This window comes from Sciurus carolinensis, chromosome 1 (assembly GCF_902686445.1).
Source record: "Sciurus carolinensis chromosome 1, mSciCar1.2, whole genome shotgun sequence".
NCBI lineage: Eukaryota > Metazoa > Chordata > Mammalia > Rodentia > Sciuridae > Sciurus > Sciurus carolinensis.
In genome coordinates this window covers 17,700,576-17,725,881 of record NC_062213.1, presented here as the reverse complement: position 1 = coordinate 17,725,881, position 25,306 = coordinate 17,700,576, and the positions used below count along the sequence as shown (strand labels likewise).

Genomic DNA, 25,306 nt, shown 5'->3' with positions numbered 1-25,306 from the left:
AAAGGAGTCCATACAGGCACAGACTTCTCTTTTTTTAGGATTTAATACGGTCACCTCTGTGTGGAAGGCAGGGACAGGGGCTTCTAATTCTTTTGAATTCCCTAACAAGGCCTGCCATTGTCATTTGAGCCACAGCACTTCCCTCTCTAAGGGCAGTGCAGGGTACTACAATGTCACTTTAAACAAAAGCGACCAGTGGGGGAGGGGCCATCGCTGGTATCACTGTACTAGGCAGTGCCTGCATTTTGTAAAGGTGTCTCCTCCAAGTTGCTTTTTCTTCTTTTAAAACAGCTTCATTGAAATATAATTCATATACCATGAAATCCACCACGTAAAGCGTACCCAAGCTGCTTTTTACAAGCAGGGCCCCGTCTTTATTCTTACAGTGCTGAGGATCAAGCCGAAGGTTCCGTCCATGCGAGGCATGCGCTCTTCCACTGAGACACACCCCCATCACATCTTAAGACGTGATTGTATTTACAAAAATCTGACTTATGAATTCTACTTCCAGCAGATGTTTAGTGTGCTAGCTGATAAGTTTCCTTGACTAACACTAGGCATCCTACTATAAGGTAAAGACCTTGGGTTCCAATTAAAACAAAGTAAAGTCTTCATTTATAAATTCAGAAGGTCTGAAAAGACCTGTCCAATTCACAGGTCACCAAAGGATGGGCAGGTTCAACTTGGGGCCAGGTGCACATTTCCTGCAGCAGGCTGGGGGTGAGGTAGGGGTGATGAGTTCTATGCCACTGTGCTTATGTGACAACAAAGTGAATCTCTGAATAGTTTGCATAGAAAGGATGAGATACTGAGCTACACTGAAAAGACAGGTTCCCCAACTCCCTCAACCCACATGAGGCATGCTAGGTAGGATTTATAATCACCGCTTGTAAAATATCAATTAGGGTATTTTTTGTGACATCATCAATATGTTAGAGTCCTTTAGCTTTTCAAATTTCTCTGCTGAATTTAAAATATGCTTTGATTTATATCATTGTTAGACTTGCATCCGTTGGGTCAAACAAGGCACACTGCCCTCCTCCATGCCATGCCTTGCGTAAGTGGTAGAAGAGAGGGTTTGAAATAGTTTCCAGTGTCCTTTTGCTGTGACAGTCTCTTAAGTCCCACTTCAATTAGTATAATAAGTATCTTACTAAAATGCTTACACAGCAACGTCGCCAGTAATATAGGACGCATAGGTTTTTTGGACCCAAGATGTGGTAGATCATCAATCACTTGTTAATCTTCCTTCTCGAAAGCATACTTAATACCATTTACTGAGTTTCCTAATGTCTTATCCTTCTCCTTTTCATTCAGGGAAACAGGATATTTTTAGGTTTCAGATAGGGTAATGTCCTCTGTCAGAGGCACTTTCTTAAGCAAGCCAAGGGTGAATGTTTTGCGCCAGGCTTTGTGGAACACATGAGTGTGTGTTTGTCCACTTGCCTGACTAGACGGGGCACAAATCACTGGCCAGTGGATTATCTGCTCCAAGGTCAGCAGGAAGAAAGGGGCAGAACAAAGACAGAACAGAACTCTGAGTCCCTGAGGATAACTTAAGAAATTTTACTCCAAGCTGGGAAAAGAGAAAAAGATAGAAGGTGGATGGAGTGGTCTGTGATGTACCAAAGTCAAGCTAGAACATTCTGTGTACAAAAATACCACAGGAAGGCTCATTTTTAAAGAAAGTCTCCTTGTGTGTGTATGCACATACATATCCCCTCCAAACAACAAAAACCTGCATTAGAAATTCCACACATAGGGAACCATAAAATTGAGCTATGGTAGTCTCCATCATACAATTAAGGTTCAGCAGACACCTCTCAGAACTTGGGCCACAGGTTGTGACCATTCCTCAGAAATTGTAAATACTTATATTTCCTCTCATTCTTCTCTAATTGAAAACATTCTTCAAGGGAATTCAAGCCTTTGCTATCCTCACAGAAGCACTAAGAGCCTGCTTTAAGCCCGAGTGACTCATTTCAAAAGCCAGTTAAGAGGAATTTTGAATAATTGATGATGCTGTCTCCCCGTAGGATGTAGAAAAGTTTTAACCAAAGGGAAACCCTAGACTTCTCCTTTGGTATTAGGTTTTGAATTCCAGAGGTAGGCTTGGAAGGAAGGGCTATGGCATTTGTTTACATTGCCTGCTTATATGTTTTCTTTTAAGTAATAATATATTCAGTTCAAGGCTATTTGGAGAATTCAATTATGTCCATTTCAAGGAAATGCAAAGCCAATGGAAAATTACAACTGAAATTTTTAACACACACAAAACCACCATTTAGGAATCACAGTCTTTTTTTTTTTTTAAGTAAACAAAACCATCCTAAGGAGATTGCTTTCTTTACTGAATTTAATAATAGCCAGGAAGTTGCTATTTTGTAGTCAGTTCTTACTAATCTTGATTTTTATAGACCCAGGCCTAGAAAAGTCCCTCCCCATACAGTCCCACACCATCATCAAACACATACCAAGATACTTTAAGACAACTTTAGAAAAGGTGGAAAGATTTTGAAATAAGACCATGAATAAGACCATTTTGGCAGCAGATAAAGGAAGGATTGGAAAAAAAAAATAGAGCCCTATTTCTTATTTAATTTGCAATAAAAACCAAATAGCAAAGCCATGTCCTGCCCCAAAGTAGTTACATAGCCTTGATTAAGGCCAGTGAGATTTTGATGCTAATTTGCTGTAAGACATATCCAGATGGCCAAACTCACAAAAGCTAGTACCAGATTGCTCTGTGCCACAGACAGCCCATGTATGAAGCTCTTAGAATAGTGCCTTGCACATAGTAAGCGCTCATAAAATCTTAACTATTATTTTTATCCAGAGCACCAAAACAAACTTCCTGCTTCCTGGTCCAGCCTAGCTACACAGTAAAGCAATATTCAAGTGAATTTTCAGCTGCAGTAGTGCAGGCTTGGAAAATATAGCTGAGGTTACTCATCCTGGTGGTGGTGGTGGTTAGGAGGGCAGTGTGGTCCCTTCAACCCCACTTCCTTGAAGCATTCTTGGCTCAGTTCAATTCATGCTCAGCTCTTGCCTTGAAATTTGAACCTGCTGCACCAAATTTAACACTTGCCATTCCTCTTCTACCTTCCACAGTTTTCACCATTTGAGAAGGGGCTCTGCTTTAAGTTTTTTGTATCCTCTCATGATCTTGGGAGGCAACTGGCTGCAGTGGGATTTGTAACATTCAGCTATTGGAGGAAGACAGGGGCCTGCACCACAGAGCAGCCAAGAGTCCAGAACAGGAGTGCTGTGCAGACAACAGTGGTCAACACGGAATACTAACCCCAGGCTGGGAACCATCCAATGAACCCATCATTTCTTGCTCTTGTGGGGCAGCTCACAGACGGGTAAGGGAATTAGAGAGGTATCCCATATCTCTGTAGTCCTGTTTACAGTCCCCCTATCTCTTCTTTGAGGGCTTTCTTTTGTTTTCTCAGAACAGGGGAGAGCATTCAACCTCACCTGTGTAGGCAGGCACTGGGCCCAAAGCTGACATCACAGAGAAACCAAGACGGAAAACAGTGGGGATATTTGAGATTACCAACTGAGACCTCAGAAGGCCAACTGCTTTTAAGAAGTTGGCAGACTCCTTCTGCTAAGTAAGGAAGGGATTGTTTACAATTGCTGGAAAAAAAAAAAATCCTGCAAACAAACAGCCAGCTGCTTTGCTAGGAGACAACCCAAAGATTCCTAACCTCTGACTCATCAGAGGACCACAGGTGGCCACTATATTGATCACTTCTATCAGTAATCATGACTGCTGAATGTGACAGCTCCTGCTCAGAAAGTGTAAAGTGGGAAGAGTTCCCTAAGAGGGACAAAGGGGCCTGGAAGCTACCTGATCCCAGCCTAGTCTAAACATCTGTGAGTTTAAAACAGCTCCTGGTCTTCCATACTGTGGAGAGGGGAGGTGTCACTATTTCTAGAGGACAGTACACCAGTTTATCTCATGGAGCAGTGACTGAATTGCAGACTCCCCATTTTTAAACACTTCCTGCTGAACAAAGTCAGCCACCATCCTATAATTGTATTTGGGTGAGCCACAGCAACACACAGCTGGTTGGACCCCTGCTGCACCTTCCTAGAAAGAATCTCAACTTTTATGCAGAGAGTCCCAGAATATTAGATCATTATTCATTAGGGACAAGAAGGGAGAAGGAAGTTTCTATTCTATCCCCTATCCACTTAGTTGAGGGAGAATAATTTAGGCATAGTCCGTGACAGCAGTTGCTTTTAATTTTTCTGTAAGCAAGTTATCTGATTTTCTGTGAATAAGATTTCTTTATCATGCTCTCCAACTCCCCTGGGACTGCCTCAAAGTATCTCTAATACGAAGGTTAATATACTCTTGTCTCTACTGACAGACCTCGGCATTAAATAATTTGCTTCTCTTCATTCATGGACAAAGGGAATTTCATGCATTACAAATCACAAACAAATGGTAGGCTCTGGAGGTCAAGCTGCCAAAACAACCACATTTTCTTGATAGTTTTTACAATTTATTGCCAAGCCTTTATCCAAACAACCACTGGTAAATCTCAGTCACCGGGAGCCTGACCAGTTATAGAACTCTCCACTGAAGTCATTTTAAGGGTGCAGGGGCCAGAGCCTTAACCAAAGCCAGTGGAAAAGGCACCCAAGGGTGACTCAGCTGCAGCAGCCCCTCCCCACCCCCACCGGCTTTTACTGCCTTCTTCACTAGTCAGTTGGTTTCTCTTATTGGTCAAGGTCAGCCTCTCCAAGTGGACATGACTCCTTTCGGAACCCAGAATCCTTCTGAGAATCTGAGAAGCCAGAATCTTATTCTCAGATGCTCAAACTGTCCCAGTTGGAACTGACTGATTCAGGACCACATAATTTATTAGCTGTATTTGTGTTAAGGAAGCTGAGCATGGAGCTCAGAGGACCTCATTTTTTCTACCAGCCTGGCGGAGCTCCGGGGTGACCTCAAGTCCCGATGGTCTTTCTGCAGCTGGCAGGCATCCTTAGAAATGGGAGGGCGCTCACTGTACCAGGACTGATGAAAGGGGCCACTAAGAAAACAGGTGCAAGTGCTTCATCCGCCCCTGAAGCAGGGGGTTTGTGGGTTCCATCGTCCGCCTCCGAGCAGCCTCTAGACGTTACCATCACCCGGCAAGTCTGCCCAGCTCGCAAGGCTGCTGCCCCGGGGACCATCTGACCGCCCCTCTAGATTACTCATTCTCTTTGCTCCCTCCGCCGTCGCCTGTGCGTGAGAAGAGCGTGCAGGCGCTCACGGCTGGACCCACGTCCATTCGTCACCAGACTTATGACTAACGCAACTGGGCACTTTGAGTCCCGCCACCCCGGCGGTGAAGGGCGCACAGCCCACTCGCCCGCACCTGCCTGAGCGCAAATGACTTTGGACCACGGTGTCCAAAGGCAGAAGGTGCCTGTGTTGTGTGCTTAAGTTTGAAAATTTGGGGCCACGATCCGCGATTGTCAGGTTCTAGAGGGATCCGGGGTTCTGTAAGGAGACATGTCCACTTGGAGACGCTGAATTCAGCAGTAAGGGAACCCAAATTCCGGGTCTCCAGTGCTTTGGCGACTTCTGCAGAAGTCCGGGCAACTCACCCCCACACCCTCGGACAGGGCCCACCTCTTCATCTTGTCCCAGCCCTGTCTATCCTCATTCATCTGCCCTGAGCCCCTAGGTCAGCCCAGGTCAGGTTTGCCTGGCTGGAAGGTGCGGGGGGGGGGCCCCTCACCTGCTGAGGTCGCTCACGAAACTGCCACTCTTCTCATCCAGGAAACGCTTCCAGCCGTCGGCTGTCTTCACCCAGCTCTGCCCCGGGGATCGCCAGTCTTGCCCAAGGAATGGCATGGCACCGAGAGCCGACGCCACTCACGGACTGGACGAACTGATAGACTGGATCGGCCTGGCGGCGTTGGAGACCAGCCGCCCTGGCCGATGCTCCGGGTGCGGGGCCCGCGATGCGGGGAAGTGCAGGGCACCGGCGAGGAGGGTTGAGGGTTTTGGGGGTGCGGAGCCGGTACCCTGCGCTCTCAGAGGGCTCTGTTCTGGGGAGGGTCGCGCTGCGCGTCAGGCTCCGGGAGTGCTGCGCGGCTGTCCGGGCCACAGTATTTATCCTGGGCCGCTGGCCCCGGCTCTTTGTTGCCGGAAGAGCGCCTGCTCTTAGCCCGGCCCCCCCCGGCCCCGAGGCCACGTGGCTTTGTTTATGGGCTCGGCTTGTTTTCTGAGGCGCCCGCGGCTCTCGCTCCACTTGCCGTTGCACAACCGCGCGCCCGTGGAAACTTGAGGCCGCCTTGCCAGGCCAGATCTTCCACCACCTCTCAGTCCCCTGGCACCTCCGCGCCCCCTCCCCGCCCCCAGGGCGCAGCTGCCGCAGCCCAAGCGAGGCCTGGCGCTCTGGAAGCCGCTCCAGTCCTCCTGCTGCTCCCCGGCTGGCGAAGGGCGGGAGGAGGCGGGCGCGGCGCCTAGGTCACTGCAGAGTAGGTGGGGAGGACGAGCGGTCCCCTCCCGCTCAGAGCATCAAGATCGAGCTCTTCAGGCAGATCAGTTCTCGGGGGCCTGGCTCAGCGCGCCGGGGGCAGAGCAGGGGCAGAAGCCTCTTGTCCTCTCTCATTGCTAGAATCCCCCTCTAAGGCTCCGGGGGTCGGAGAGTCGGGAGGAGGGTACAAACTCCACCCCTCCCCACCCCCAAGCTGTCATTAACAAGTCGGCTGTCAGGCCTGATTCCCCGGATGGCAAAGGAAGGGGGAAGCAGGAGGCCCAGGAGGCACCTGGTGTCCCGGGGATGGGAGTGGAGCGCGGGAATGGAACCCTATCTCACCCCGAGGACCCTAACCGAGCAGCGCCGGCCTCCTGGACTCCTGGCTCGGCCCCGAGCAGCTGGAGAGCAGGGTCGGGGCCTCCTAGCCTGGCTCACTGTCCCAGCCCGGGGCTAGGTCGCAAGGACTGGGCTTCTGTTCCGAGGAACCACTGCCCTCTCCTCCCCTTTCCGCGGTTCGTCATTCTCTCCGCCTCTCAGCCATTGAATCCTCTCGGGGGAATACCAGGTCTCGTTTTGTTTTCATTTTGGAGAGAGCAAAGAGAGAGGGGCCCGGGAATGCCCACCCGCGGACTGCGGTGCATGGCGGTGCCCAGCACGGGTGCGGAAGCTCTCCCTTAGTGTAGTTTATTCATCTAACCCTCCTAACCCGGCGAGGGGTCTTTTATCCCCATCTTCAGATGAAGGGACTGAGGGCCCTGGGAGATGGTTAAACAGGTAACCCGCCCAAGCCACAAAACTAGTTTCCTCTCAACACTTAATACATTCTGAAACTATGGCTGTTTGCTTTTACTTGTTGTTTTCGGTAACAAGCTGCCCCTCTTTGCAGAATGTAAACTCCATGAGAGCTGGTCCTCCTATTCTGGCAACAGTCCAGCCCAGCACCCTGCCAGGTGCAAAGTTGATCTTCAATAACCATTTCTTCTGTGTGAATAAATGGGTGGTGGCTTCTGGCCCTTTATCACCTCTAGTTGGCTGTACAGCTGGATTCATTTGGTGATTGAATGCACAGGGCAGTAGCATGCTTCAGAATAGCTTCAGACTTAATTCTTAGTCCTGTTTCTGCAGCCATAAGGAGCTTCTCTTCCACTGTCCAGTGCAGTCTTGAAGACAGAGTAAGCAGAGGAACTGACGGAGCCCTGTGGGGCTGGTGCTGGAGGGGGAAGGAGATGTTTTTAATAAAGTCTGTTTCCAAGTAGTCAGGGTTTTCTGATTTAGGTTTCCCACCATAAATAATTTATTAGGGTAGTAATAGTAAAAATAGCTTGTAAAAACACTGCAGAAGGTCCCAAACAACTGGTAAACATGCTAAGAGATGAGACAGTGCTGGGTTTGGTCTTTATCAGGGAGAAGAGATTATTTGCAAGAAAGAATAATTGAAGGATGTGATTATTAAAGATGCATGCTAGTTACTAGTGGCTAAGTTATATTCTTGTAGAAACCAATCACAGAGGACCAGAATGTTAAAGATTCAAATTTGAATTTTGCTAAAGCAACAGCATACTGCTAGTTCTACCTTGGATGAATAATAAACTCCTAGGACTTCGTTTACTCAACTGTCAAGAACAAATGGTGCCAATAATGCCTATCCTTCAGGATTGTTTAGGAAGTGTGGTAGATTGGATTAGTAGTACCCATTCTTCCCTCCTTTGTAGTACTGTTACGCTCCACACCCTTGCCGTGGCCTCGTAGTGGGTGATGTGTATATTTCCGCTTCTTGACATTGAGCTTGGCCATGGGACTTGCTTTGGCCAGTCGGATGCTAGTGGATGTGATGTGAGCAGAGGATATGGTGTGTGTACTTGCCCAACTGGGCTTGACCTCTTGTGTTTGTACCAGTTCAGTGAAAAGAGCATACCCTTGCTAGCCACCATTCTTTGAGTTGCTTGAGTGACATCATGTGTCCTGGGATCTAACATATGGAGCAGATACTCCAGTTACCCCACAGATGTATTAACAAAAAAGAAATGTTTCTTGTTGGGTGCCATAGATATTTTTGTGATCTTTTGTTATACAGCATTATTGTGTCAGTAGCTGACTGCTACAAAGGGTTGAATGGCTGAAAGTTGAAAGTTTTTGTTAAACATGTAAAATTCAAGCATGAGTAGGAAGTCACAAATTTTTCCCTTTTCTTTTTGACTAAGAGCTAATCTCAGGAAGACTCAGTGTTTGTTGAGAGTTCTTCAGCTTTCTCCTACTTAAAAAATAGTGGCTATCATATCTTAACTCAGGCTTCTTCTGAAATATGATTCACTGCCTTAGATTTCCTCTACTATCAGAAATCTAACTTGGTACTTTTAAAACACAGGGTGTCAACTAGAAAGTCTTCTAATGCTGAGCCACTCAACATAAAGAATGTGCTGGGCTGTGTCAGGGTCAAACTCAGTTACTTTCACATCAGACGTTGGCTCGACTTTGCCAAGACTCTGATTAAAAGCTGTATTGCAGTTGAGCATTTGAGAATCACTAAAGTCAAAGTATCAGTGGTATAGCTTCAGGCTGAAGAGAGAGGTGGATGGATACTCAGAGGATTTCACAAGGAACAGAGTGGCATGGTCTGATGATGTGAACAAAGCACACAATGTGAACTCCATGACTGTGTATGCCCTTGCATGGACACTTAGCTAGTCCTGCCCAGTTCCCTGAAAAAGTTGCCCAGATTGCATGATGGGTATTTGATTTTTCACTTGTGCTTCTCCTCTGTGGGACTGATGGTGGGGTCAAATCCTAGCAGTTTAGTTACCTCCATTCCTAACGGGGCATATGGTACATGGCAGGCAATCAATTATTCACCAAATATTTTTGCCAGATCTGGAGGGCTGTTATTCCCAAGACTTCACCTATTGACGTCTTATTATTTCTGGGGCATAGCAGGGTGGTGAAGAAAAAGAACTGCACCCCCAACTCCCAATCCTATACATTCTCTAACGCTGGTGACTTAACAGTTGGTGAGGCATATAGAGAAGGTGGTCAAGAGGTGGCATTGTAGAAATTTTAATGTGCTTTTGCCCTGGTGGCAGATGCTGGCCATGTTGATGACCCTGTGCTGAGTACTTTGTGAACACAAATCTTTAACACTCATCACCAATCTGTGAGTTAGTAGTTGTCGTTTCCATTTTATAGATGAGGAAGCAGCCCCAGAAAAGTTGAGTCACAGCCTGACTGAGATCACTGAGCAAATATGCAGTGGAACTCAAACAAGCACTCAGATCTGTTTTTAACTTTGACTGGAGCCAGATTGCCTGGGTTCAAGTCACGGTTCCCCACTTACAAACCTGTACAATCTTTGGCAAGTTATTTAAGCTCTCTGGGCTATACTTTCTTCGATTTGTAAAATAAGAATAATTAACAACCTCAGAGGATGTTGTCAGGTTGTATTGTGGCAATGTGTATGAAGTGTTTGTAACAGGGTCAGCATTGATAGTAGTTATTGCTATTAGCTTTGTGCAAGCTCTTTACCTCCATCTTTTATTTGGTTAAGTTCACAACCATCTTCCCATCAAATAGTAGGTTTTGAGGGCATGGAGCATGGCTCACTTGGCTAACTTCCAGAGGCAGAAAGCATCTATTGGAGTAAAAGTATAGTGAAAAGATAGCTAGTCCATTATTAGTTACTTTTTAATCACACTTGGAAATGACCTTACTCTGAAGAAAAATAGAAGACTGCATGTAGCCTGTCCATTTCCTCCTGGTACTGTTCAGAGACACTGTCTCCAGAAAATACTGTTAAACACTTGATAAATATAAAGTGCTTTGTTGCTTTTAAACCAAAATGACATTTGCTTATGGTTTTGGTTGAGGAACTAACTACTTCTCACTGAAATGCAAGGGTATTCTTTTTTCCATATTTTCTTTTTCTGAAAGGAAATTTTTTTGTATGAAAAATACTTATCAGCAGTAGTTATAAGTTAAAAATAACTTTTGCTTATTGGGTGGGGCAGAGGCAAGAATAAACCAAATCTGCTCAAGTTAGAATTTTATAGAAGAGGAGCTAGAGGAACTCAGGATATTAAATCCAAACTGTCTGTGTTGTCACAGGAATGTATGTTTAATGTCACAACAATTTGCATATGACCTTACACCCCATCTGCTCAGGGCGGGGCATCCTTGAAACAGTGTGAAATACGTCTGTGAGGTGTGTTGGAGCAGGAACTGCCAGCTGTGAGTTATTTTTGGGTCTCTGGCTACCACAAGTCCTGCCAACTAAACTGAAGTCGGTCAGACACATGTCACTGCAAATATGCTCATTACTTTAATGAGAATCATTTGGCATTCCTCAAGTGTGGGCCTGGTTCTGCTTTGGAGAGAGGGTCAAGGGCATTTGCTATAATCCTCCTTCTTTCACTGTCTCAGTTTGAGTGGAAATTCTTTTTTCTTTAGTAAATAGCAAAAAGGGTTTGGAGACAAGACTGCTGACTTTTTGTGTAGCATAAGGAAATGAATAATACTGTGACATTCACACCAATGGAAGGCCAAACCTCTAGTAGCTTTAAAAAGAGAACATAGGTTTTAAAATAAGATGTTAAATGTGTTATGGATGCATAGCTTTCAATATAAAACTAGTGCCTGAAATTGGTTCAAACCAGAATATATATAATCCTTCAAGTGATATCTTGAATGGTTGAGTAGTGAGTTTTAGTTCTGAGATTTTACAAATGCAAATATAGACTGGGCTGAAATTCATCTAGGTATTGTGTTCGTTGGCTTACTTAATATCAGTAATGTTCACATAACTTCTTAAGGTATAACCAGTGTCCCCGGGGAAATGCAAATTTTGAAGTAAAATTCAAATTCTCTGATTGACACATTTCTAGTGATAGGATTTTATCTGGACTTCCATCAAATAAGTTTGATCCAAGAGGACAGGAGAAATGATACTGTGTATTTGAGTCCCTTAAGAAGTTACTTTTCAATAGCTGGGCGTGGTGGCGCACACCTGTGATCCCAGTGGCTCAGGAGGCTGAAGCAGGAGGATCTCAAGTTCAAAGTCAGCCTCAGCAAAAGCAAGGTGATAAGCAACTCATTGAGATCTTGTCTCTAGATAAAATACAAAATAGGGCTGGAGATGAGTCTCAGTGGTTGAGTGTCCCTGAGTTCAATCCCTGGTACCCCCACCCTCCACCCAAAAGAAGTTACTTTACGAAGGCGCCAAAGTCTTAGAGAAATCATAGATTTGAAGACTCAGGTGCCCCCAAGTCCCTGCCTGACCATCAGATTAAGTGCAGATCTGCTGTGTGTTATTTTTTGACAAATTGTTGTTACCACTGCATGTTTTGACTGGTTGCCCCGGTGATCACTAGACGCCCTTTGTGAGTCAGGTGAGGCGTGTTTTCTGCGTGAGTCAGCTCCCGATTTGTTGGATCCTGGAGAGGTCACTTAGCCTGTTGGGTGTTTATCTTCATATTTGTAAACACATATGTTATAGAGCTGATTGTATCTTTCACATCATTGATGGAAGGATGATCATTAACAACAATCACAATTTTTCACTGGGAAATAGAACATGGTTCTCTCCTGTCCTTTTCCCTGGGTGTTTTGTGTTTTTCTGCCTGTTGTACCTGTCATTTTACCTGTCAAACGCCAAAGCCTGCCGATGTGTTCGGCTCCTTGCTCTAAACCCAGCACCTGGCACATATGAGGCTTGGTGTGTGGGACTGAATCTACCGCAGTTGTGGGCTCTGAACTGCATACCACTTTATTGCTTCTCTCAGATGATTCAATAAAAATCAAAATAAAATGAGCCCATAATTTCTTTTAAACAACAGTACATTCATTTCAGGAAGAAGAAAATCATTTGAAAAGAAGCACAGAATGTTCAACTTCTTTTCCATCCTGATTACAGCCTGACAAATTCAGTCCCTTAAGGGACATAATATTTTCAACCAGGCTTTACTATTGATAGTAATTGAAGAAATAATTTAGTCTTTTAAACATCTGCTTTGCTAAAAATGGTCTTCCTAAAATTCTTTGCTAAATGTCTCCAAGTCGTGTATTTATTGAAGAGATGGTACGTAGCCTACGTTTTCCCCCCTCCTCTGTCAACTAAGCAAGAGGAGTGCTAATCTTTTGTTCTCTTTTTGGCAGTTTTACAGGTAGTAAAATTTATTCTAGAATATTTTTCACACATTGTCTCAATAGAGATGGGGTACGCCCTTGCTGTGTTCCTGGTGATCTTCTACAGTAGCCTTTAACACAGAACAGACCTGCAGGGAGTGGTTTGGCCATGTATAAATACGTACTCCTAAAACCATGTGACAGTGTGAGGCACAGGGACAGGCATTATGAGACACCCATTGGGACAAAGCACCTAACCCAGCTAGGAATAGTCAGGGGAGGCTTCCTGCAGTTGCTCTTGAACTAGGTCCTTCAGCTCAGTAGGAACCATCAGGCGGCCGGAGGTACAGAGGAGTGGGTGGGTGGGCATTCCAGGTGGAGGAACCACAGGGACGTGGTGTGTAGAACAGGAACAGCATGGGCCTTGGTGAAGGGGACGAGGACAGCTGGTGACTGGGAGACAGGCAAGGCGGAGATTGCAGAGGTTTCTGTGGACTTCCAGAAAAAGCTTGAGCTTTATCTCAAGAGAGCTGTGAGTGGGTGGTGGTAGATAGCACGGTAGGTAGATAACTCTCAGAGGCTGGATGGGTGCATAGAATGTTCTTGATAGAAGGCAGGAGACAAGTTAGGAGATTCTGCTGTTTCCAGGCAGCAGCTGATGAGCACCAGAGGCAGGACAGCCATGGATAGCTGGACTGGCCGTGAGACTTGCATGGGAGACAAACCTTGCAAGGATCAGGGATGACTGGATGCAAGGAGTGAGGAGAGGAAGTGCCAAGGAGGACTTGGCAAGATTCTGGTGTAGGTGAAAAAGAAGTGAATGGTTGAATCTAGGGCTGAGGACTCAAGTCTTGTTGTTCTGAGTGAGACCTCATTCTCATGGAGTTCGGGGCCAGGAACAGAACAAATTCAGTGCTTCCTGTGCCTCATGAACATTGCTTGTGTTGCTGGAAGGACTTCTTCCTAACTGCCCAGGCCTGCCCCAAGGAGAGGGCAGGAACTCGTAGGAACGACACTCAGATCTTTTCTTCTTGCCCTCAGTTATCTGATCCACAGCCCTCTGAGACTCTGCCCTGTACGTGTTCCATTTTCAAATGCCTTGAAAGTGTCATCAATATATAATTTTGCACAACTTCTCACTGTAATTTATAACAAGCTTTCTTTTAAAAAAGTAAGCAGAGCTGGGTGCGGTGGCACACACCTATAATCCCAGCAGCTCGGGAGGCTGAGGCAGGAGGATCTCAAGTTCAAAGCCAGCCTCAGCAACTTAGTGAGCCCTTGAGCAACTTAGTGAGACCCTGTCTCAAAATAAAAAATAAAAAGTGTTGGGGATGTGATTCAGTGGTTAATTGCCCCTGGGTTCAATCCCTGGTACAAACAACAAAACAAAACAAAACAAACAAAAAACACCAAAGAATAAAATTGCCCAAAATCAACAAGTAAATGAACATACAATGTAAATGTGTCTTCCATTATTTTTTTTTCTCTGGTTAGGACTCATTTTATGTAACCCCCTGATTTAGGGAGATGACTCACTTCACTGTAGCCTTGGTGAGAGGCAGTTCTCATTTGCAATACAGAACCTAAAGGGACCAGATGTTCCTGCTCCCTACTGTGGTCCAGCTAGGGCAGGCAGGTGACCTAGGTTTGACCCATGACCCACTTTCCTGGGGTGGGGATGGAGGGAGGTTGGTGATTCCTGCTATGGTAGCTTTGCTGTTGTCCCTGTTGCATTGTTCTCTGGGTCTCTCTCAGTTCCTACCTTTTTTTTTAAGCCTGTTTCTTTAGCCTCTTCCTGATGCTATGGAACATAAGAGTCTTATAATAAAATATTGGGGCTTGAGAATGTCAGGGTTGACTTCTGTTGCTTGTAAGCCATAATCCTGACACTGCAGAATTTCCAAAGCGGGTTTCATGTAAGCCCTCTCTCCTTCACCCGTCCCTCCCCTCCCTAAGCCCCCCAGTCTCATGCACTCGTGTGTGTACTGGGGCCAAGGGTTGAAGTCAACCAGAAGATGATTTGTAAGCAGTAGGACTTACCAAAAGAAGTCATCTGCTGAGAAAACTGGGCTCAAGCCCAGAGGAGGGATTTTGCCTTGCACAAAAATGGCAGATTTAGACATATTAAGACAGAGAAGAATGTTGAACTGTCCCTGTGTCAAAGTCAAAGACAAGGAGTTGAAAAGCCCAGAGCTGTAGAATTTGCTAATAAACCCACGGGCAGCAAAACTGAGCCCAGAGAAAATTCATCTGGCGATATTTTATAAATTTACCTAAGGCATGTGTTTTGTCATAAACAATTTCTAAAATTGGTGCTTCAGGTGTGAAATACACCATTCAGTTGGAAGGAAGGGAACGACATTTATCGAGCGCCTTTTGTGTGGCTGAGTTTTTTCTACGTGGGTTTCTTTAACTTGCCCCAAACCCCTACACGGTAGGCACAATAGCCTTCTTTTAGTCCCTAGGAAACTGCAAAGTAGATGACCCGCTCAGAAACAGTTTGCAAGTGGCAGAGTTGGGATTTGAATTCGGAACTTTTCACTCCAAAGCTCATGTTCTTCTGATGACATCGTTCTGTCCCCTGAAGCTTGCAGAAGGGCAAGAGATGAGAAGGATGAAGGACAGAGAGAGAGACTTTAGGACCTTGGGAAGAAGCTCTCCTGTGTAAATGAGAATTGGGCCTGGAGATGCAACTATGTTTGAATAGCTGCCATTGTGTGGTCTGGAGGGTCCTCTGTTGTCTTGCTTTTCCACATGACATTGCCTCTGAATCACCAAGAAACTCCCCCAGAGAAGTACAGCCCTTGGTTCTTGCTGTCAAAGTTAAATGGGTTTACTATGTAACTCATCACTCAGAAGCTTTCTAGAACCGTGCAATGACCTTCTAAAGCTCCTAAAAGAACTGGAAAATATTCCAAAAGTTGGGGGTCCTGTACTAGAAGATGTGCTAGATATAGTGTGGGTTCCCATGTATCCAGAATACCTGGTCTCAGAACCAGGGGGAGATAGGAGCAGCTCCATCTCATTTCTAGACCCTTATACCCAAAGACCTACTTATATCTTGGGGTTCCCATCCTCCCAATCTTGGGTGAGTGCACTTTGGGGTCCTGGTTTCTACCAGGGAATGCAGAGATGGTTCCTTTAGAGTGGAAGCTCACACTGTCTTTAGTTATATTAAGCTCCTCCTGCTACTGTACCAGCAGAAGTGTTACTGTGTTGACAGGGGTGACGGATCATAATCACATAGGAAAGTTAGGTTACTGCTACCCAGTGATAAACAAAAACCATCCAGAGTCTGGGGACTCCCTGGGTCACTTCTCAATCTCCCATATTCAATCATATTGGTTAATGAAAAATTGTAACATTCCAGTAAGGGGGGGGATCACTAGGCCTCAGATCCTGTGGAAATAAAGATCTCCCTCTTCCAGTGTTTCTTTTTTGCAGTACCAGGAATTGAACTCAGGGCCTCACCTCTACCACTGAGCTACACCCCCAAGTCAATTTTATTTTGAGACAGGGTCTCACTAAGTTTCTCTGGCTGGACTGAAACTTACAATCCTCCTGCCTCAGCCTCCTGAGTAGATGGAAGCTGATTTCATTTTATTGAAGCAGTTTTCCTTCCCCCAGGGGATAGTTTGTAGTGTGTTTTTTCTTTTTAAGTGCAAGTCCCGATGGATATTTAAATCAATCTGCTCTACAAATGTCTGATTTACATACAGACTTCCAAGAGGAAGTCATGCCAGGAGCAATATAAAATAAGGAGATTATTTTAAAAGTCTATTTTACCTAAGAAACGTAGGCAAATGTGCTTTCCTCCTGGCACACTTGTGGCAGAAAGATCTTTGCCATAAATGAGAAGACTGACTCTACAGATGCTGGAGAATTCAGCTTACTCCACTTTTTTCGAATGGTTATCATCCAATTATAATCCTTTTGGATATGCAGTAACCAAGCATTCATTTATTCCTACTCCAAGCTTTTATTGATGCCAGACAAAGTCCCTGTCATTGAGTGGCAGATGAGTGTGATGTGGCCCTTGTCCACCAGGCACAAACTGGGCGCTGTGTGAGGGCCTACATGTGACTCCCAGCTGTCAGTGCTGAGCTGTGTGACCATGTACAAGTTCAAGAAGTCTCTGCTTTTGAGTGTTCTCATATGTAAAAATGATATTAGCTGTCATTGACTCCTTCTGAAGACTTGCTGTGTGCCAAACACACAAGGCCCCCCATGATCAGATGACCTCTGCAGCCATGCAATTGTGGGTCTAGAAATCTATTTCCCAGAGTTGCTGTGAGAATTAACTGAGATGTTGAATGAAGCAGTAGGCATGTAGTAGATGCTTCATAAAGGCTAGAGATTAGGATCACCTCCTTGGGAGACAGACCCATTGCAATAAAATGTAGTGCCTGGTGTGCAAATAGAGGAGCGGTGTGGAGGAAGAGCTTTGTGTCTGGGAGAAGGAGTTGAACCCCGTGTGGAAGCAGACACGGGATGAGCTGGCAGACAAGTTGGGGCCTATTGTGAAGACTCTCCTTGGCCACGGGAAGACTTTGCTGAGGGCAGGGGCAGAGAGCCCTGGGCCGAGGCTCGCCTCTGCCATAGCATTCTGCCCTAGAACACCAGAGGCATGTTGGAGCCTGTGTGTGCCCATCCCTGCAGGTGCTTCAACAGTCTGAAGGCTGATGTTGCATTAGGAGCTCCTAAGCAAGGGGAAACCAGTGGATCGAGAGTGCTGTTCAAAGCACAAAGTCTGCAGGTACTAATGGAGCACTACCTTGTTGAAATGGTATCCTTGCACACCTGTAATCCCAGTGGCTCAGGAGGTTGAGGTGGAGGCCAAAGTTGAAGGCCAGCCTGGGCAACTTAGGGAAACCCCATCTCAAAACCAACCAACCAAACAAACAAAACAACAAAAACAACAACAAAAAAAATCTGTCCTTCTTCCTTGCATGGTGTCAAAAATATAATGTAGGACACCATGAACCACTGACTGTTAGCTTCTGGGGTTGATGGACATCAGGGGACCAATGTCAAGAGTTACTTTATTTTTCTTATCTTTCTTCCAGAACCGAAGGGAAGGGATATAAGCCAAGGAGAGACTGAGGAAACACAGAATCACATTTACTGAGTACATAGAATGTATGACTCTCATTGCCAGCTGCAGGTTCTACAGATTCACGGATGAACAAAATGAGCTCACAGCCTCATCAAGGACACCGCTGTGTCCATGGCAGAGTGTTGGCTGTGTGTCAGGCAAGGTGTTGGGCTCCACAGACGTCTGCTAAGGACCTCGAGAAGTAATATAGTGATGCTCATTCCTAGTTGTGAGGACCAAGGTTCCCAAAAGTTGGGTATTTGTCCAAGCTGTCATAGCTGGAGATCAATCAGGATCTCTACAGGAAACAGATGGCACACTCAGAGAGGGTACTTGAGAACAGTTCCTCACAGGATGGCTCACAAAGTATTGGGCAGGTAAGGGACACACATAGGCTGTGGAGCACCCAGGGATAGCAGTGGGCAGGGGCATTACCACCCTTAGGGCTAAAGGGGCAAGAGGAGGGAGCAGTTGCAGGGACCCAGAGGGAGGGTCTATGAAGCAGGGCAGGCCTCAGATAGGATGTGGCCTTTGTAGGAGGCACCAAGTCCCAGTGACTCAGGAGAAAGGAGCTGAGGGGAGCAGATATCCTGCCCTCCCTCTCCTTGTGCCCTTCAATCTCTTGCTGGTGCTTCCAGTCATAAAACCCAACCAGAAGCCAGAAGTCGAGTGAGCCCATTGGCAGCCCATGTGGGTCAGGTCCTGGGGCACAGATGGAGGCAGGGAAGGCGAAGTGTTGGGTCTGGACAGGCAGATGCAGAGCAGCCAGCCCAGCCAGAAAGGAAAAAGGTGGAAAACCTGGGCTTCTCCTGATTCACGCTCCTTGCCTTCTCTACTCGGCTGCCTTAAAGCAGCAGCTCTTTATTTTTTCCATTTTTTAAAATTAGAGCATCGTAGTTAGACATAGTAGTTGGGTTCATCCCAAAAAAATCACACACGCATGGAATTCCGTTTCAGTTCACATTCCTCACCTTTCCTTTCCCACTTCCCTCCCCCATTCTCCTTCCTCTGCTCTGCTTGCCTTCCTTTCACTCATCTATTTATTTTTGATTCGTTCTTTCTACTTATACATAAAGGTGAAATTCCTTGTGGTATGTTTATATATGCACAGAGCATGATTCTTAAAAATCCATCCAGCATTTTCTCCCCTTTCCCATTCCTCATCTCTCTCTCTCCATCTCCTTCTACTCTACAGATCTTCCCTCTGTCGTCAAGATATCTGATCCTCCCCTCCTTCTTTATTTTACTCCAGCTTGCACATGAGAGAGAAGACATTCGATCCTTGATTTTCTGAGTCTGACTTATTTCACTTGACATGATGTTCCCCATTTCCATCCATTTACCAGCAAATGCCATAATTTCGCTTTTTTATGGTTGAGTAGAACTCCACTGTGTATATGTACCACTGTTCCTTAATCCATTCATCTATTAGGCATCTGGGTTGGTTCCATGATTTGGCTACTGTGAATTTTGAAGGAGCAGCTCTTCAACACTAACATGTGTCACCTTCACCAGTCCCGGGAGGAAAACATGAAAGTCTGCCGGGTTAAACAGCAGGTGTGGTGGAGTCGACCTGTGCTGTTTTGGGTTACCCTAACATCCATCTGTCCCTTGGTTTTGGTAACAGCACCTCCATTTCCCTTGATGTACCACCCGCTTCCTGGTACTTTGCACATATGTCCCACCTGCAGGAGACAGGGTGGGTTTGGGTCACAGTCTCACAGTTCTCCAGAGAGCTGGCTGGAAGGTTTGGCAAAACTGACCCAGACTCTTAAAGAAGTCACAATTTCCTGTGGCAAGTACAAAGGGCACTGAAGTTCTTGAGGCTGGAGGTTGATTGCTAGACTGCTTCTTCAGACCTCTGCATTTCTTCACAGAAGACACATTTGGATTTTGGGGGATGGGATTCTGCCTGTCGGGATGAAGCAGTCCTGTTGAAACTTCGGTGGAGTCACTTTATATGGTTGCAAAAAAGTGCCTCTGTCAAGCTACATCATCTGGACCTAGGTATGGGAACAATTTCTTACTGGGCTGGTAGTGCCATCTTGCTGTGTGGTTACATATATCATATATATATATATATATATATAGTTATAGTGAGATGGTTTCAGACTTCACGTACCGTCATCAAATTTCAGTTACGGAATGAATGGTGATGGTGACCAGTGTGTGGGTTTTTCTAGTCATTTTTCTAGAAAGCTTAGGAGGGGGCTGAGCATAAGCCTGACCTCAGATATAGGGAGGTTTTCAGGACATGTGACCCAAATCAGGTCAATCATAGCCAACTGCAGGCCCCTGCTGGTGAGACTAGGAATTCCCATTCAGCCCGAGTTACTGGACATAGCCCTGCAACTTTTGTCAGCCATCTTGCCTCCTGGAGGGGAGGACCTGATAGAATGTGGAGCTAACCCAGGGGACAGCACAACTGAAGATATAGCTCAGGGTGAATGAATCATCCCAGTTTGTCTGGGGCCATCCTGCTTTTAGAAGGTGAAGTCCACACATCCTAGGAACTCCTCAGTCCTGGGCTGATGGACACCTAATAACCCCAACTAGAAAGGGAGAGTGTGTCCTGATGACATCATTTGCACCCCCAGATCCAGCCCTGCCTGTGAAATTTTCACTGGTTTATGTTCTTTGCAACTAAATGGGTCCCAAGTAACCCAGAAATGGGCAGTTCAGGGAACAGGAGCATCTCAGTGGCTTTGATCAAGTCAACAAATCTTCCAACCAGTTCTTGATTTTCTGATCTTTAAGATGAGCAGCTGAATAATTTTAAAATGTTCTCTTCCAGCCCCATAAAGTCTATGCATCTGTATTGGCCCAGTCTTGCAAACTCCCCTTCTCTCCTTTTGCCATTAAAAAAAGAAAGTGTGGGGGAGACCCAAAAGAAAAAATAAAAAAACAAGCCTGCTGTGCACAGTGTTCTAAGATGCAAGCCATGAGCTCCAGCTGATCTTATCATCCCTGAGCCCACTTTTACCTAGATGAAAGCGAGGACTATTAAAATATCTGCTTGTAATTTTTATGTGAGAAGAGGGCTGGAACACTGGGCATTAAGTGGTATTTATTGTGCTTGTGATATTCAGCAGCTGGAGAGTCTTCGAGGTGTAGATGGTTGCTCCAGGACAGCAAAGGCTTCCAGGATTGAGCTGCCACAGGGCAAAACTGGAGGCAGGGTGTTTTCTAAGTCCCAGTGCTTCAGAGCAGAAAGGGACCCGGTCTGGGAGTCAGGATTCCTGGGTCCTAGAATAATACTGTTTACTTAGTGATATTGAGTTGATGCTCTGTAACATCCATTTTCTCCTGTGGGGGTATTCCCTTTAGTGGCAGCAATCTTCCTCAGGTATTTCACTATTTCTTATTCTGTTTAATCATAAATATTTTTAGAGAGGTTTTGCTGGTTCTTTTAAAACAGACTTGGTGATCAAGAATTGTATATTAATTGTCAAGCACATATCTCATTCAGCTTTTTGGTAACAACCCTCCTTTTCATGAGGGCTAAAAGTCCTCTTCCATGTGGTTCTGGGTTGTTCATCAGGTACTCTTGCCCAGCCCACAGGGTAGGAGTTGCCAGGTAACCAGGGCAGCTAATTCCCAGAGTGCAGTGATTGGTCCATAGGTGGGCATGTGACCTAAGCAGGGCCAATCAGAGTCTTCTTAGGAATGGATTGAAAGAGACAAGAGAGGGAAGTCTCTTTCTCATGGGGCTGTTAGACCCAAGAACCTGTGGTTGAGTTGACTTGAGTGGGTCTTCCTTAGAACTGTGGAGGAAAACTGTTCAGCATTAGGAGGAAAAGCAGGATGGGCAGAAAGGTGATGAGGAATGGAATGAGAGTGAGAACCTTCTTTTGAAATTTAATCCATATACCGTAAAACCCATCCCTTTCAAGTGTAAAATTCAGTGGGTTTTAGTATAATCCCAGGTTTGTACAACCATCATTACTCTCTTAATTCCAGAACATTTTCATCATACCAAAAGGAACCATAAAGTAACTATTCTTCCCTATCCCCCCACCTTATTGTGAATTAGCTTCTGCATATCAGAGAAAACATTCAGCCTTTGGTTTTTTGGGTTTGGTTTATTTCACTTAGCGTGATATTCTCTAACTCCATTCATTTACCAGCAAATGCCAGAATTTCATTCTTCTTTAAAGTTAATATTCCTTCATATATATATACCACATTTTCTTTATCCATTCATCTGTTAAAGGGCATCTAGGTTGGTTCCATAGCTTAGCTATTATGATGAGCTGCTGTAAACATTGATGTGGCTGTGTCACTGTAGTATGTTGATTTTAAATCCTGTGGGTATAAACTGAGAAGTGGGATAACTGTCAAATAGTGGTATTACCTCATGTACATGTATAACTGCATGACCGATGTGATCCTGCAAATCAGAAAAATGAGAGATTACACTCTGTTTATGTATGATCTCTCAAAATGTATGAATGCATTCTATTGTCATGTACAACTCATTAAACAAATAAAATAAAAAAATTTAAAAAAGGAAACCATAACCGTTAGCAGACACTCCCCATTCTTGACTCTCACAGCCCTTGGACCTCGCTAATCTGTCTATTTCTGTGAATTTGATTATTCTGAACATTTCAGAGAAATGAAATTATACACTATGTGGCCTCACATACCCGTCTTCTTTCCCTTGGCACCATGTTTTCAAGGTTTGGCCATATTGCATCCTGTACCAGTACTTACTTCCTTTTTTATGGCCAAATAACATTTCATCTTGAGAATATATCACATTTTGTCTCACCATCCAGTTGGTGGATATTTATCTAGTTTTAAGCTATGATGCATGATGTGGCTATGAATTTTTCATAGACTCTTAGATAATTGTAATAATTTCTGTGGAGATTTGCTAGTGTCCGTCTTTCCTATCTGTAAGTCTATGAGTGCAGGAGAGCCTAGGTAGTGTCTAGCACCTGAGAGTTGTTTAATGATTAGCTATTTGATGAGTAAATAAATAAAAGACATGGGAGTATGATCTGGTTCTGTAGACATGGAAGCTGAGAGATGGAGCAATTAAGTAACTTGCTTAAGTCATATAACTAGTCCATCCCTCAGATTCCCAATTGTAAACAAGAATCATCTCTGAATAACAGGAAGAAAGAATTTGTTGAATGGTTACTTGGGAGCTCACAGAATCACCAGGAAGACCTGGCTTAGAAAATGAGCTGAACAAGGGAGGAGAGATGGCAGCTTGATCCAGCCAAAATTGTGCCCAAGAAGCAGCCTAGGGAGGACAGTGCTGACACTCCCTGATGAGAGGACGTTACAAAGTGTTCTGCACTGGCTGTCACTGTCCCTAGGCACCAGTTATTGCTGCTGGGCCTGCTTTTTCCACTGGCCCTGCCTGTTGGCATCCTCAGCATCTGGTTCAGTCTGCCTGTCCATCTATTTGGCTGTGACTTAGCTGCAAGGGAAGCTGGTAAAGTATCTGGCAATTTTGGGCTCACCTCACCCTAGGACTCACCGTGGGCAATTCTCTAGAGCACAAAGACTTAGTGTTGGTTAGAAAAAAATTTTTTCTTACTCTAGTAATAGGTGGGAAATAGGTCCTTCAAATTGAATACATTATAGTTGTTTGATAGCTACTGATAAAATACCCAGTTCTCTGAACCTTTTGATGAAGTGAAAGCCTTATATTTGGCTGGGTGTGGTAATCCCAGTGGCTCCGGAGGCTGAGGCAGGAGGATTGCAAGTTCAAAGCCAGCTTTAGCAATTTAGTGAGGTCCTAAGCAACTTAGTGAAACCCTGTTTCTAAATAAAATATAATAAAGGGTTGGGGATGTGGCTCAGTGGTAAAGTTCCCCAGGGTTGAATCCCCAGTACCGGAAAAAAAAAAAAAAAAAAAAAAGAAAGTGTTATGTTACTTTCCATCTACTTCCTACTCCCTAAAAGTCAGGTGTCAAAGCTATGACAGGTCATCATCTACACAAGAGGCCTATTCATTCCTTATCTAGCCCCCACTTTTTGTTTTTAAAGCAAAGCCTGCCAGAATACAGTGCCCTTTCAAAGGTAAGCAGGATGGATTGCCTTAAAACACAACAAAGAAATCAAAGCAAAAATCCTGGGACTCCAGCCTCAGAAGTTGACAGGCGTGTGGAATGAAGTTTCTTGGCTGCTTCAGACCTGGAGAGCTGTGGCCCGAGGGCCCTTTCCGGCTCCGGCCCTCTGCTGCAAAGGGAACAGGGAGAGCCTTCTCAGGCATGGACTCCCGTGTGGCCTCCAGGGAAGCCTCCTCCAGCCATCCATCTGATGCTCATGGAAACAGAGATGTGGCACCACGTGAGCTTTCCCTCCTGAACTAAGCAGACTTTGATTAAATCTGTGTAAAAATGCACCCTCTCCTTGGCTGTTGGGCACATAGATAATTAAACCACATAATTATCCATAACCACTAAGGAGATACCAATCTACCTGTATTTAAGCCAAGAGACTTCAGGTTTGCCAGACCATAAGGGAAGGACATTCCAGAGAACAAGGCCATCTCTCTTTATTATTGTGGGTATTGGAGCTGGAGAAACCTTAGAGAGAATCCAATTCTAACCCTCCCACTTTGCAGAGGAAGAAATCGGGCGTGGAGAGGTAAGGTGCTTGGGGTACTGTAGCTCAGGACCTTGGCAAAGCTTCACTTCTTCATTTCTGAAATGGAGGTGTTAAAAGTAGGAAATATTCCCTGTGAGTCACATGCTTGTGATGACATCAAATAAGAAAATAAATGTGGAAATCCTATTGTGTAAACACTAGGTAAATTTAGCAGAATTTGAGCCAGTGCTTAAATCTTCTGTGTCTGAGTTTGAAGAGCTGTGCAGTGGAGATGCGGCTAGCAGACCCTGTCATCAGGTTAAGTGAGGATTAGCTAAGTTAAAACACACCAATTGCTCAGGACGGGTCTCGGAACACTGTGTGCACCAGGAACGTTCACTGCTCTGTTGGTTTATTGAATCTCACACCCAGAGGAGCCTTCAATTAGGCCCTGCTGCTGAAGTGGTAGATTGAAAAGTTTAATTAAGTGATTAATCGCCTCCCTTCCAAATTTTCTTATTGGAAATCTGTCCCCAAATAAGAGCTCACTGTGCTATTTTTAATGGGCCGGGAACAGGAGGGAAGGCCACGTGGGCGGTTTGGCCATGTTGTCACTGTTCTGAACACGCAGCCCTGGGACACTGCCCCTCTGGTGTGAACTTGCTGGAAATCCTAGCTCTGGGGCTGGGGCCGGGTGTCCATAGGCCGACCCCTTCCTTTCTTTGGGGACTCACTCAGCTGTGAAAAGGGGGTGAATAGGCTCCTTCCAGCCAGTTCAAGATGTCTCTGGGGAAGTCGGAGGCAGTAGACCTCCTTTCATGGATTTCCTAAAACAGCGTGCACACTGGCCCTCAACTTCTAGTGGTTCCACTTTAAGATGGTGTGAAATCCTACCTGTGCGACCGCCCTGACTTCCAGCTTCAGCACAGTATTCAATACGTTACACAAGGCATCAGCCCTCCTGTAAAACAGGCTTCGTGTTAGATGATTTTGCCCAACTAGAGGCTAATGTGAGTGTTCTGAGCTCATTCCAGGTAGGATGTTCAGTCGGTTAGGTATC

At 45.3% G+C, this 25,306-nt stretch overlaps 1 protein-coding gene across 2 annotated transcripts in view; it reads right to left on the bottom strand.

The window, feature by feature from the left end:
* Fbxo32 (F-box protein 32) overlaps window positions 1-6,289 on the bottom strand; it is a 35,925-nt gene extending 29,636 nt beyond the window's left edge. For both annotated transcript variants that reach the window (XR_007108876.1, XM_047554423.1), the window contains exon 1: window positions 5,745-6,289. Coding sequence is in view for 1 of the 2 variants with exons in the window: in XM_047554423.1 (XP_047410379.1) it covers window positions 5,745-5,860 (116 nt within the window). In the remaining variant the exon portion in view is untranslated. The remainder of the gene's footprint in view (window positions 1-5,744) is intronic.
* Between the last annotated feature and the right edge of the window lie 19,017 nt (window positions 6,290-25,306).